Source organism: Emydura macquarii, unplaced genomic scaffold (assembly GCF_026122565.2).
Source record: "Emydura macquarii macquarii isolate MOO-44397 ecotype Brisbane River unplaced genomic scaffold, CSIRO-AGI_Emac_v2 contig_2846, whole genome shotgun sequence".
NCBI lineage: Eukaryota > Metazoa > Chordata > Testudines > Chelidae > Emydura > Emydura macquarii.
In genome coordinates this window covers 555982-571242 of record NW_027132983.1, presented here as the reverse complement: position 1 = coordinate 571242, position 15261 = coordinate 555982, and the positions used below count along the sequence as shown (strand labels likewise).

At 41.3% G+C, this 15261-nt stretch overlaps 1 protein-coding gene across 4 annotated transcripts in view; it reads right to left on the bottom strand.

Moving 5' to 3' along the window:
- The window catches only part of MAPKAPK3 (MAPK activated protein kinase 3), a 65281-nt gene that overhangs the window by 2013 nt on the left and 48007 nt on the right, over positions 1-15261 (bottom strand). For 3 of the 4 annotated variants that reach the window (XM_067568093.1, XM_067568092.1, XM_067568094.1), the window contains 6 exons: positions 13130-13209; positions 8533-8659; positions 5826-5901; positions 5436-5560; positions 3984-4069; positions 793-873 (listed from right to left, as the gene is read on the bottom strand). In XM_067568093.1, coding sequence (XP_067424194.1) covers positions 793-873; positions 3984-4069; positions 5436-5560; positions 5826-5901; positions 8533-8659; positions 13130-13209 — 575 coding nt within the window. The other variant, XM_067568095.1, reaches the window with a different exon arrangement.

Genomic DNA, 15261 nt, shown 5'->3' with positions numbered 1-15261 from the left:
AGCTCAGAGAGCAAAAATCTAACTGCCACTCAATGTAGGCTGCCTAAGTGAATGTCATTAAATTTTGCAAACAGACAATAGTTAAAGTTTATAAGAGAATGCGTTAGACTAGTAGCCAAGTGATGACAGAACATCCAAGGGTCCTGAGCAAAACATATTCAATCAAATGGAGACATACAATTGAAAAATCATAAATGAAACTATGGTCTCAATCTCTTTGATGATATTTTATGAGAGTCTTGTCCAAACCTTAACTCAGTTCCCAGACAAAACACCATCTTAATGTAGTTTAAAGGCTGAGAGAATGTATGAGCAATTGGGTTAAAATACGTAACAGGGATGTTGCAATTATCCCAAATTCAAACATTATAAAACACAGGAAATTGAGAATGAAGGTTAACCTTAAAAGAAATGCAAATATGTTAAGATATGGAAATACAGAGTTAGAGAACCCAAACAACCTTAAGTCTGTCCTATAATGACAATGTAGTAACCATACAGTTATGATCAATACACAACAGTGTTTGTAGTCACAGATTAGATTTAAATTATTTTTAAAAACAAATTAGTTATTTTCATTCTTTTTCCTCATGGCGTCTCAGGGCAGAGGCAAGGCTGTTTGGGTGCTCAGAATGTGCATTTCCATATCTTAACATGTTTGGATTTCTTTCATTCCAAGCAAAGGAAGGCCTCTCCACCCACCTCTCAACCTCATTGTGGGACGAATCCCCAATAACAACAGTTAATCATTCATACAGTTGTTCTTTGCATGAATCAGTAAAATGAACTGACCTTCACTTCATCCCAGTGGTCTTTATCCTCTTGTAGAACCCGTGCCGTATGAAGAGGGGTCGGCGGCACCACCATTGATTGCTAAGGAAAGAAATAAAACCAGAAAGCATTCTGCAAAGCTACCTTTGTGAAATGATCACTTACTCTCATGAATGTATGCAAGGCAGATCTGTTTAAGCAACTTAGATGGCCTTCCTTTACCTTAGAATCTGAGTGCCCAACAATCAAATGTATTTATCTTCTCACCATAGAGAAGTACTATTATCCCCCTAAAATAATATCAACTAGGTGAAGAGGAAGTAGAAATCACAGTCTGGCATTTCATTTTAAAAATTTTTTTTTTATTCTTTTATATTTTTTAAACCATATATTGTGTATTCTTCTTATGTTTTGGTTTTTAACAATTGTTTATTCATTAAGTATCCCAATCAAAGCAGTTCATTATTTTTCTTCTAGCATCTGTGGTAGGGGAAATTTCATTTTGCACATATACTGCCGCAGGCTATGATCTCATCAGACCTTAAATGTAGGGAGGGACACAGTAATACTCCACCAGGAGACCTGCCAGGAAAAGTCAGTAAAATGAGGACACTGATACTTTGAGATCTACTGATGAAAAGTGCTATATATTTGAGTTACGGATTATTATTCATTCCTCCAAATGTAAAATAGGTACAGAACACTTCACAGGAAAAGGTTGGGAGACTAAATTCATGTCTGAAAATCACTGAGGTCCTTGGCTGAAAGATGCTACAGAAGTCCAAAGTATAGTATTATCATCCTGAGTAATTACAGATTCAATGCCCCAGCGTGGTTCAGAGAACACTGTTTTGCTAGAGATGCTTTTTCAGATAAGACATAAAACCGAGGTCCATGGCCTCTGTCATTAAAGTTTTTGTAAATCTTTTTGGTAGAGTAGGGCAATTCCTTTGCTCAATTCCAGGCTGAGTAATGACATTGTGCCTGCCTACAACCCACACTGTAATCTCAGTTGGGTACAGTATTCTCCTTCACTTTTTGTCCTAAACTGTTGTGGAGTGCTGCTGCATTCCATACCAGAGAAGGCTGCATTTCAGCAAAGGATGAAGAGATCCCTGTGCATGTTATCATTTGACATTTATATTGTAGTAGTGCCTAAAGGCCAACCATGTCAGGGTGCCATAAAATTAAATCCTGCTCTAGCTGATATAGCAAGGGGGAGCCAAAAGGATGGCTGATGCCTCCTCTGAAAAAGGTCTCCTGCTGGCCAAGGCATTATTTGTCAAGGGTAGGCGGGGAGGGAAGAATGGAAAACTGGCACCAGGTAGTGAATTTTAATTCCTCCGAGCATGAGCTGAGTGTGCCCCCACCTGCTGACAGTCACTTCCATACCAACTAACTGGGGACAATGTGCTCCTCCTAAACTACAACCACATCCTCTTGCAACCGAGATGCATGGGCTGCAATGATAGTGCCCTCATCCATGCTTTCAAACACAGAATGGGGACACCTATCTGCTTCACAGGGAGCTAATAAGGCTACACTCCTTCATGTTTATAAAGGGCTTTGAGACCTTCAGATGAAAGGCACGGCAGAAATGCAGATTTCTTATCCTCAGCAATGGATACAATAAAATAAGATACTGTAGCAAGTTATGCTGCTGTTTGTGTCTCTTCCTCCTGGGATGACCACAAACAGGGAAGTTCCTTAGAACAGCCATCCCTGGGACAAGGGATTCTGTAGGATAAGCATTCTGTTTCCTTTGGGTTTGTTTTCAGGGGAGCCCCACGTTAGGCATGAACGTAGAAAATTTATAACATTATTTCCAGTGACACCTACAGAGCAGAGTTGATATAGATTCAAACTATAAGGTCAGAAGGGATCATTATGATCATCTAATCTGACCTCCTGCGCAATGCAGGCCATGGAACTTCACCCACCCACTCCTGTAATAGACCCCTAACCTAAGACTGAGTTACTGAAGTTCTCAAATAATGATTTAAAGACTTCAAGGTACGGAGAATCCACCAGCCATTGAACCATGCAACAGAAGAAAGCAAAAACCCCCATAGCCTATGCCAATCTGCCCTGCGGGAAAATTCCTTCCCGACCCCAAGTATGGTGATCTGTTAAACCCTAAGCATGTGGGCAAGACTCACCAGCCAGACACCCAGAAAATTCTCTTTAGTAATTCAGAACCCACCCCATCTAACATCCCATCACAAGCCACTGGGCGTATTTACCGTTAGTAATCTAAGATCAGTCAATTGCCAAATTAGGCTGTCCTATCATACCATCGCTTCCATAAATTTATCAAATTGTCTTGAAGCCAGCTAGGTTTCTTGCGCCCCCATGTGCCCTAGGAAGGCTGTTCCAGAACTTCACTCCCCTGATGGTTAGAAACCTTCGTCTAACTTCAAGTCTAAACTTCCTGATGGCCAGTTTATATCCATTAGTTCTTGTGTCCACATTGGCGCTGAACTTAAATAACTCCTCTTCCTCCCTGGTATTTATCCCTCTGATGTATTTATAGAGCGCCTCTGTGCTTGACTCATCCTGATAGCACCTTGGATCCCTAGCAGGAGTTTGCTTCCTGCTTGAGATAATAAATATTACTTCATGAGACACAGACATTTGGTCAAATACTTGGAAGGAAAAAAAACCAAGTCACAAAGCAAGACTTGAACTGGATCCTTCAACAGCATCATGTATACCAGTCTCTGTTGTTTTCTCATAGGATGCAGTACACAAATCCTTGCTCCTTCCCAGGCACTTTCAGATCTATGCCAAGGATGAGAATTCCCTCAGCATGAGGCTCTGAATTCATATCAACATAGCTAGATACGATGGTGCCTAGGACTTCTAATAATAGGTCTCCATAAGTTCTGCAGCAATGAAGTACCATGGCTTTTTTTAAAGGAAGAAGGGTGGCACATGCTACAGTCAGCAGCAACTCCTGCCTGAGAGTAGGTAGGAATATACTTGGCTCTTGCTCAGAAATACTGCAAAGTGTGTCCTCCAGTACCACAATGAGGAATTGTGTCTTTGCAGACAGGTGTCCCATTACAGAGAGCACACTGAGCAAAGTCTCTGCTAATTAGCAATGAATAACAACAACTACTCTCCCCTTTCCTATGCCAAGCAGAGCAGCATTTCAGGCTCTGCATATAAGAATCCATCCCCCTCCTTTGTAAAAATCACATGGGACTCACATTAATCCAGGGATGATTCATAAACTGAGAAATCGTCATTCTCTCTGTCGGATCTGTCTTAAGCAAGTGACGAATCAGCTGCTTGGCTGAAAGACAAGGACCAACATGGCACACAGTATTCAGCTATATCCAGCACAATCTTTAGAATAAGGAACCTGCATTAAGAAGGGTAATTGTATGCCACTCAAGACATCTACCTGTGTCTGCTCTCATGTTGAAAAACAGTGGAGATGGGAGAGACAGAGAGAGAATGTACGTATGTACACACCCACACACACAGTCCTATTTAAAGAGGGGGGAAGTGAAAACAGGAAAGGTAGTAGAAAGAGGAGACAAGAGGGTTAGGGATTCTCTCAGCCACATACACCCTGAAAATGACCTATTGCTGACTATGGGTGTCAGCAATGGGTCCCGCTGGACCAGTGTTGACAACTGTACAACTTGGCTGTTGTCTAACACACAGTTTTCTGTAGCTTTCCAGCAACATAATATCTAAATCTTTAATGACCATGGCATATACCAGATAAAACTGTTCTCAGCACTATTAGGGTCTCAGTTATTCTTTCTGTAATCAGTTTTGTCCCACCCATATTAACAGTTAAAGTTTTCAGCACTGGTCCAAAGGGTCCCACTATTGAGTTTGTTTTATAGACAGGGCTGAATTCAGAGGCAACTACCCTCAATCACATACACATGAAAACAAATTTTCCAAATAAACTGCCCTCTCTCCAACTTCCTCTAGCATTTTAATAAATGCTGCCCTGGGAAAGGATAGGAACAGACTCCAAGAGAGAATGAATATTCACCCAGGAACACACAACTGATGCTCCTCCTTCACATTAAATGTACTGTGGCACATTCTGCATGCAAAGCAGTGAGATCCCATAAGACAGTTGTACCACACCTCACAGTGTGACACAGTGATGATACCTTGTTTTCACTCAATAAGTGAACTTAAGGGGTGTTATAGCATAGCCTAGCCTACTTCTTTTCTAACAAGCCATTTTATCATTAGAAGTATGATCAGAAGCTGCTGAACTCTCTTCCCTCACATATGGTTTGGCAAGTGAGACTAGGTGGCCTAGGAGATGGTATAGTAATGGAATCAGAACCTTCCACTTCTAGTGTGCTGATTTTAATTCGTCCAGCTGACTTTGGTCACTAGTTTATCTGAAACAGATCGTTGACCTCAGTGTAATACCTAGATGACAAGTGTCAATTTCCAGGGACATTTATCTATCGTCTTTCATCAGCACTAAGTGCCCATTGAAGTTTCCTTTTGTTTACCTTCCCCAGTACTCAGAAAATCCCTAGCCCTTCCCTGTATCATTTCATAAAAGAAAACCACAAAAGAAAGACTCCTCAGAAACAGTCTGAAACATAAACACACACACCCCTCTCAGCATCCAGTGTATATGTGTGAGCATCAGAGACACAAACTAGTTCAGTTACCTTCTTCTGATACTGCAGACCATTCTGGATTGGGAAACCCATATTGCCCCATTCGAATTCTCCTTTTCATCCCTGGGGAAATGGCCTGTCCAGTGTTGGAGTAAAATGGAGGAAACCCACACAGGCTGTAAGAGAGGTGCATGCAATTGTTATAAGCAGAAAATCCCACATTCCTTTGCCCCATATAAAGTCATATAGCCTATGATTCTTCCAAAAATGGGAGGAATAAAATCCCAATGACTAGTCCATTACTTGGAGCAAATATCATGAAAAAGTTATTAATGCAGCAATGGTATCTGGGATGGAGGTGGGGCAGAACGTAAGGGTGGAAAGCCTGCTAATAGCTGGCATACCCTTGTCTATTCATTTGTCCCTGTATCTCATACTTACAGAATATATGTGATGACACCAAGAGACCACATGTCACACGATTTGTCATATTTCTCAGGACCAAGGACTTCTGGGGCTGAAGAAGGGAAAAATCAGAAACAATTGATTGCCAGGCATTTCCCTCAACTCTAAATAGCAAGTACTACTATAAAATGACAACAAATATTTGTTGCAGGGAAAAAAATAAGCCATTGCTATCACTGAGTAATCTTTTCCTATTTACAAACTGCTGCATGATCTCCATCAAGCTCCAATGTGAGAGTGTCAATTTGACAAACTACACAATTCCTCATTGGCAAGACTGCTCAAGAGCGACCCTGAGCTGGAATAGCAGAGAGTGCTGCAGCTGAGGACTTTATGGGGATCCAGAAATGGAATAAATAGGAGTGCATGTTGCAGAGATCAGAACTGAAGGGCACTGGCAGAGTTATGTGGGAAAATCTTGAACAGCCCCTGCCTAGATTGGGCTTGGCTCCAGCTAGAATTATTGTACTCCACAGCATCAAATTCTTATAAAAGTGACAAAAATGAGAGAAAAAGATATATGGGGGTCAGGAGGTGGGGAAAATTGTTTTTTTCTTATGCAAAACAACCTGTTTTTAGCTTTGCATAGTAAGAAAAAAGTTCTCTAAGCATATGAGCAATTCATGCTGGTTTATAGAGGTATGGAAAGAGAAAACATCAGCCTGTTCACATGCAAATATATAGGACTGTCATGCGGGCTGACTTGAGAGGGGGGTCAGTTAGTATATTGTGTGACATCAGCATGGCAGAATCATAATAATCCATGTGGGATATGCCATGCCAGGTGTGGTTAAGTAAGGTTATGATATGCTAAGTAAGAGAATATTACTTATTTCCATGTGTAATATGTGAAAGGGAAGATATAGATGTATTTGAGATGTCTGTGTTTCAACTGTGCTGCCTGGGCAACACCCCAGATAGGAAGACTGCAGAACAATGGCCAGCGTAATGGCCCATTAAGGCCTTCCCAGGTGCGAGGGGCCCAGAGAAAGAAGCCAGCATCACCACTGAGTCACCAGAACCTGCTTACGTGACTGGACCCCAGGCACACCTGAAGAGTCACCAGGATTGGCCCATATGACTCTGGACTCCATTTTAGCTCCAGCAAAGTTCATAGGCCACATGGCGAAAAGACAGAGGATATATAAGATCAAGCGAGAGAAACCATTTTGTCTTTGTTCCTGTCCAGTCTGCAGACATACACCTATCTCTGGACCAACTCATCTTGCAACTGAACCGAAGGACTTAGACCCATCCAGGTACTGGATGTGAACCAGAGGAAACTATACAAGCCTGCAAATCCACATTTCTTCCAGAAACCTGAAGTATATGGACCTTTAATCATTTGTATATCTGTGATTTACTTTAACCCTTTAACATTTCTCTCATGGTTTATTTCTTTCTTTTTACAATAAACCTTTAGTCTAGAAACTAAAGGATTGGCTTACAGCGTGGTATTTTAGGTAAGATCCAAACTTATATTGAACTGGTGCTGTGGCTGACCCTTTGGGGTCAGAGGGAACCTTTTTAGTAAAGAGCAGAGAGTTCTAGTAACTGGTCTCTTTACTGGACCTGGTGCTGATTTGGGAGCCTGGAGCTGAAATGCAGTAAAGGGGGCTGTGGGCATTCGTGGACTGGCTTCTTGGTATCCAGTGAGGGGTAATCAGAAGCAGTTCGTGGCTGGTTGGGAAGCCGGGCTTCAGTGTCACCCACCAGCGTGAGGAGAATCCGCTCTCCTTTTGCAGCCTGCCCTGACCTTGGCATTATCAGGTGGCTACCCTGGGCACGGGTCGTATCACAAGGACATTAAAATATGTGGGCATGAATTCCCTTAACCAGTCAGAGCGCTTGATTCTATGCATGGTGGGTACAACCCAATGTTGTTTTCCTAGTGATGGTTTTTCTATATGGGGTTTTTGCTATTATCACTTGAGTTTTTGCTCCCCCAACCCATGAAGATATTTATCCCTTTATAAACATCAAATAGGCTTACATCTGTATAATGGAGGGGACCAGCTCTGCGAAAATAGTGAACACTTTTTATTATCCCTTCTCATCCCTAAAGAGGTGTTATGCGTGCAAACAGACTCAGCCACAAAAAAGGGGGAGTGGTTTTTCATCCTAATTTGAGCAAATCACTATCCTAAAAACTGCAATGGGTGTACCCTAGAACTAGTGCATCAAGTACAGGATAATGAGGCATTCACTACACTGGCACACACTGCTTGATGCAAGGAAGGCAACTTTTCAGACGAGTAGATTTTATTTTGGATTACCAATTCCTCCATTGTCCTAGTTTAAAAATGCACCTTTCTAGTTGGGGAAATGTTCTTTCTTACCATGTTGTTATGCTAAGAGAAGTTTTGCAAGAAAACACCCAAATGGTTGTGAAGACTGGGTTCAGAATATGGATTTTATCACATCATCCCACAGTGCAAAAGCCAACATTACTTCCGTATAACCAAGTTTGCCATTACTTTTTCCACTCTCCTTCCCACTCAGAAGAATTTGAACTCTGTTGGAACTAAGTTAGTTTCTGGGTTTGACCACAATTAAAACTTTGGGCTCCTCCTTGTCATCTCTGCAGGAGAGAAGAGGTGCCCTTCACAGCATGGGGAGCTTTCCGAAGGTCAACAGGTGGTTGGGAGGATTATATTTGTGAAGGGGGTCTCAGAAGACTCACCCACGTAATAGGGAGTGTAACAGGGGGTCTGCAGTGCATTCTGTACAGTGGTCTCTTTGGCAAACCCGAAGTCCGTGAGCTTGAGTACTGCGTTCTTTTCTTTAGACGTGTAAAGTAGGTTTTCAGGCTGCAAGGGCACCAAGAGAAAAGGTAAGTGCAACAACACAGGAGAAGGGTCTCAGAATAAATTCTACTGGGCTGTACTGCTAATTCATCCACATGGCCACCCATTACCACCACTAGCTGCTGTACTCTCTTTCCCTCACTTCCCCACCCGATTTAGGATCATTCCACTTCAACACTAGGCAGCATCTTTGCCTAGAGCAGGTATCAAAATCCTTCCCAATCCAATAATCATGGAAAAATAGGCTAAGTCCTGCAGCCATTGGAGTCAATGACAAAATTCCCATTGACTTTAATTCATGCAGGACCAAACTTTCTATGAAACCCTCTATAGAACATTACAATTTGTAAGATTATTCTTTCTGGCCTCTATGGCATCTAATCTGATGTCGATATCAGTCCATTGTTTTGTGCTCCATGAGGCATTCAGGCAGAGGAACTAAGCACCAAGGTGCTGGTTACAGCTCATTTTATGAGCCAAATCCATGGCCAGTGTCCGACACTACTCTATTAAAACTAACACAAAGATACAGTTTTTTCCCCTAAAGCTGAACTAATTCTGCCCTTGCAACTTGTGTACCAGCACCCTTGTACAGTGCTCTCTGAGAGAAGGCGAGGAAGGTTCTTAAGCACTGGGTCAAAGGGAACTGGGAGTTCAAGTATTGGCAAATAAGGACTTTATTTAACTTCACTGGGAGGGAGAAGAAAAAACTCTGAAATTATAGTTCTGTACACAGATATGCCCTTTTCCACATTGGGATTATTAGGGAGGAAGAAACATGTTTTGAGGAAGAACTTGAAGGAGGAGGGGAACCAGTTTGTACCATTTCTGCATTAGCCTGCTGTACATGTGGCATGTATTGTGTAGCCAACCAGCATCTATTTCTTAAGTTTGGCAATGGCACAAACTCAGCTCTGACAAAGTGCGTGGAATCTCATCCCTGAACTTGTAAGACAACCTCAAAGTTTCTCTTTAAAACACACTCCTTCCATGAGCCTTATAAATCCTAGTCCTCTTTTCATCTAAATGTGAACATGCTAGAAAACACACAAACACAAATAAATGTTACTGAATGGGAAAAGGACAGGTGCTAAATCCCACCACTAAATCATTTGTTCTTTGTTGCATCAGTTCTGCATAGTAATGTCAAATGTTCTCTCCCTACTCCTCCTGACTCTGAACACTGCAACAACATTAAGAATAATTGAAAAGTTGCATTTACATCTTGACTCCCTCAGAGCTAAGCTTTGCAAGAGGTGTAAGAAGTGCCACTGCCATAACCATAAAACACATCCTGCATTTACAGTGGGCTCACATAGAAATGGTACATGTGTTTCAAATGTCTATTTCAGAATAAGCTGTATGTCCTCTGCTGAATGGGGCTGAGGCATTATCAGTGTTGCCAATGGATGCTAAATAGCCAGGGGAATAGTTCTACATGGCCTTATGGAGATGATGGTTGAGTGCACCAACACCACCTGACTTGCAAGTGCATAGCCTGAGATTCTCACCACCTTTCTAAAACAGGGCCTGAAATCCAGACCTGCTTTCTGGAATGATCTCTTCAGCATTGTGCCACAAATAATTACCAGGTATTAGCAATACATGGTGCTCAAGTGCAGCTAGACCTTCCAACATCATCATTGTTTTCATTAGCAAATTCTAAAACATTCTTGAAGAGAGACTGACAACTTAAGAAATATTCAGACTGGAGTGCAATTTTTTTTTAACCTACTGTTGTTACACCACCTCTGATTACCAATGAAAAGTGATTAAATTTTTAAAAAATAGAATCATAGTAATGTAGAACTGGAAGGGACCTTGAGAGATAGTTTAGTCTAGCGCCCCACTATGAAGCAGGACCAAGCATACCCTAAACCATCCCTGACAGGTGTTTGTCCAACCTCTTCTTAAAAACCTCCAGTGACGGATTCCACAACCTCCCTTGATAACCTGTTCCAGTATTCAACTATCCTTATAGATAGAAAACTTTTGCTAATATCTACTTAATGCTGATTAAGCCCATTATTTCCTGTCCTACCTTCAGTAGAAATAAAGAAAAATTGATAACTGTCCTTTTTATAACAGTCCTTAACATATCTGAAGATTTATCAGGTTCCTCTCAGTCTTTTTTCCTCAGGACAAAACATACCCAGTTTTTTTTAACCTTTCCTCATAGGTCAGGTTTTCTAGACCTTTTAACATTTCCGTTGTTCTCCTCTAGATTCCCTTTAATTTGTCTACATCTTTCCTAAAGTGTGGTACCCAAAACTGAGCACAATATTCAGTGGGGCCATCAGCTGTACTGAGTAGAATAGGACAATCACCTCCCTGGTCTTACATACAACACTCCTGTTAATACATCCCAGAATGATATTAGCCTTTTTTGCAACTGCGTCATATTGATGACTCATATTCAACTTGATCTACTATAACTCCCAGATCTTTTTCGGTAGCACTGCCACACAGCAGATGTTCCCCATTTTGTAGTTGTGCATTTGATTTTTCCTTTCTAAGTGTAGTACTTTGCACTTGTCTGAAATCAACAGGATGAAATTCAATAGAAGACCAATTCTCCAATTTCTCAAGGTCATTTTGAATTCTAGTCCTGTCCTTCAAAGTGCTTGCAACCCCTCCCAGTTTGGTATCATCCGTAAATTTTGTAAGCACACTCTCCACTTTATTATCCAAGGCATTTAATGAATGTTGAACAGTATCAGATGCAGGACTGACCCTCATCCCCCAGCTTGACAGTGAACCAATAACTCAATAGCTCTATGAGTACGACCTTTCAACCAACTGTGCACCCACTTTATGGTAATTTCATGTGAACCACAATTCCCTAGTTTGCTTATAAGAATGTCATGTGGAACTGTCTCAAAAGCCTTACTAAAATCAAGATATATCACATCTACTGTTTTCTACTATCCCCATGGCCAGTAACTCTGTCAAAGAAGGAAATTAGGTTGTTTTGGCATGATTTGTTCTTCATAAATCTATACTATTTAGCACCCTATTATTCTCTAGTTGCTTCTAAACGGATTATTTGTTCCAGTATCTTTCCAAGTGTCAAAGTTAAGCTGACTTGTTATAATTCCCCAGGTCCTCTTTGTTTCCCTTGTTAAAGATATGTTTGCCCTTCTCCAGTCCTCTGAGAACTTATGGAGGATGGGTGAGGTCCAAAAGATAATCGCTAAAAGTTCTCAGATTGCTTCATCGAGTTCCTTAAGTACCCAAGGGTGAATTTAATCAGGCCCTGCCAACTTGAATGCAGTTAACTTATCTAAATATTCTTTAACCTTTTTCCCCCCTATTTTGACTTGTGTTCCTTCCCCCTTGTTGTTAATATTAATTGTGTTAAGCATCTGGTCACACTGAAGTGTTTTTTTTTTAGTAAAGGCTGAAACAAAACAGACACCGAATCCCCCCCCCCCCCCCCCCAATCTTCTTGATGTCTTCCATTACTAGTTCTTCCCCACTAAATAGTGGGCTGATGCTTTCCTGCATCTTTCTCTTGCTCCTAATGTATTCATAAAACCTCTTCTCATCATCTTTTTATCCCTTCCTTGATGTAACTCATTTTGTACCTTAGCTTTTCTGATGTCGTACCTACATCTTTGCATTGTTCTTTTGTATTTATCCTTAGCAATCCATGTTTCTGCTTTTTGTAGGATTCCTTTTTCATTATCAGGTCATTAAAGCAGACATACTGGTTTCTTGCTAGTCTTACTATCTATTCTTTGCAACTAGATGGTTTACTGTTGTTCCTTTAATATTTTCCCCGAGAAACTGCCAACTCTTCTGAATTATTTTTTCCTTAGATTTTCTTCCTGTGGGACCTTACATACTAGTTCTTAGTTTGCTGAAGTGTGCTTTTTTAAATCCCACTGTCCTTATTTTGCTGCTCTCACTCCTTCCTTTCCCTAGAATCATGAAATGTGTCGTTTGCCTTCCACCTTCAGTTTTACAACCAATATCTCCCTGTTAGTCAGGATCAAGTTTATCATTAATTTCTTTTTTCCCCTCCAGTTTGTTTATTTTCTGTGGAATTTGTTTCACACTTTTTTCTATATAGGCAGTTTCTCCTTTTTTCTGTGGTCTTTTTGAAAACAAAATAGGAAAATAAGATTCTGAAACCACAAAAATGGCAGGGGGACTTCAGTTGCAAGTGCAGTATCTGAAATGACTTAAAACGTTCTTTAAAATTAACTAGCCTTCAAGCTGAGAGTCTCTTTAACAAGAGTTATTACTATTTAGACCTTTTTGTGTTGCATACATAACTGAAAACCACTGGCCTTGGGGTAGGTGGGTATTCAGATCCTGAACTGAATGAGCATGAACAGATCCTCCCCACAATGACAATAAGACAGAAATACTGGCCTTTTTACCATACTCAAATTTTATATAAATCACCACTGTCCACTTGTTTTCAATTTAACTTGTCTCCCCTGCACAGGCACATTCAGGCCTCACCTTGACATCTCTATGGGCAATGTTCATTGCATGCAGATACTGGATGGCTGTTCCGATGTCTCTCATTATCTCAGAGGCCTCTATAAATATAATTTTAGAGAAAGGTCATATTAGCATTCCCACTGTAGCTCAGAGACAGGCTTGGGAATGCTTCTGAGTTACATCCTGCTTGTCTGTATACAGGGCTAGTGTCAAGGCTGGAAAACCTAAAATTAGCCCTAACAGCTGTGTTTTTGTTTTGAAGGCAATCATACCCCACAATCCCCCTGGCTGCCCAGCCACTCTCATCGAGCAGGCACAGTAACTGGAACAGTTGAGACTCCTGCTTTGTATGTACTTGTAAATTAATGCTCCACTGTGATCATCAGAACAGAGTATTATGGGCATAGCCGAGCAATGGAGCAGTGCGCAAGATCATGAAGAAAGTGCCCCTAGGTATATTTTTGGGTTGCCCAGCAGAGAAGTTTAAATAACACAACACCCATACTTCTGGAGTAACTAAAAGCTATGTTAGCATCAGATCAACATAATAAAATAATAATCTCATGGTAGGTTACATTTTTGGTCCTCATCAGTCTCAACAGTGTCTCCTCATATAAAAATAAAAATGAACTAGCGGTTTTACCCTGCAAAACCTATCATAGTATCTTTTCGTCAGCTTATTTATTAAGTCTAATTTCTGGACTTGATACATACTCCAGTAGGAAATTCTAGTGGCCAGTGAGCTGTCTATCCCCCCAGCAACTGATTTTGTGAAGTAGAGCCTGGAAGAGTTCATCAACTTGCAGCAGCCAGAAGAGCTTTTAAGGGGGAGGTCATTTCAGAGAAAGAAGGTGGTGGCCTTCCCCAACTCTTTGTGCATGTCATATTAACTGAGATGCTGCTTTTGGCTTCAACCCTCTAAGGCAGTGTTTCCCAACTGGTGCGCCGTCAGGCCTGAGCAGGTGTGCCACAGAATTTTTTGAAAATCTAGAAGAGTTCTGAATTGGCTCATGAATATTCATGAGTTCATTTGGAGACTATATGGTGGTGTGCCCCAAAATAATTAAAGGTATCAAGGTGTGCCACGGCAGAGAAAAGTTTGGGAACCCCTGCCCTAAGGTACTTCACCTGCAGTCTCTCTCATCTTCTCTATTCCCATTGCCAGAACTGGGAATGGGCGACAGGATGGATCACTTGATGATGACCTGTTCTGTTCATTCTCTCTGAAGCACCTGGCATTGGCCCATCAGAAGACAGGATACTGTGCTAGATGGACCATTGGTCTGATCTAGTATGGGCATTCTTATGTTCTTATGAGTCGACACTATCTTAAATCCACAAGTCTACAGAAATACCTACAGACTAATGTCTAAATTAACAGGGATCAGAGTTAGCATCTTTAACTTGGCCCTTTATTTCCTGCACAAGTGATACACTCAGCTTTAGAGGCTGAGAAGGAATGCATGATTATTTTACTGTAACCTGAAAAGCCTAGTTTATATAGACCCATCTGGGCATAAAGCAAGTCTTTTGCTTTAGCTGAAGGATCCAAGTGTGGCCTGATACAGAGACGCTCTTGCTTGAGGGCAGAAACTGCCTTGTCAGGCAGGAACCATCAAAGGGAGGAAAAATGCATCCTGTTCAAAAGCTGTGACCTTGCATACCCTTCTCTTTCACTACCTAGGCCCTGAGCACTAGGAAGCTTTCTGCTTGGTGGGTGGAGAGTAGGAGGTCAATGGATCTTGGGAGGTCTCTCAAAGAAAGACTTGTTGCCCAAATGGAGTTTTTTCTCTTTTAGTCCCCAAAGGTTTGTGAATGGGTATCTGGAAGAAAACATACTAAGTATATAATGCATAAAAGTCATGTTGTTATCAGGGTAGAAGCACCTACAGTCACTACGCCACTCTTTCCCTCTGGAGTCTTGGATCTGACAGAGCTAGACAGTATACTCCTCAATCTGCATCCAGTTCATGTGCCCCATCTGAGTCTCTCATGCTCGAGTGATTCATCATAAACCAGAGATTAGTGTAGGGAACTGGGAATCAGAAAACCTGGCCTTTTTACCAACCTTGCAAAATAGTCATAATAATTTACAAGCCCAGGTATAAATCCTACTCACCTATCCATTTTGTGAGGACAATAATGACAGA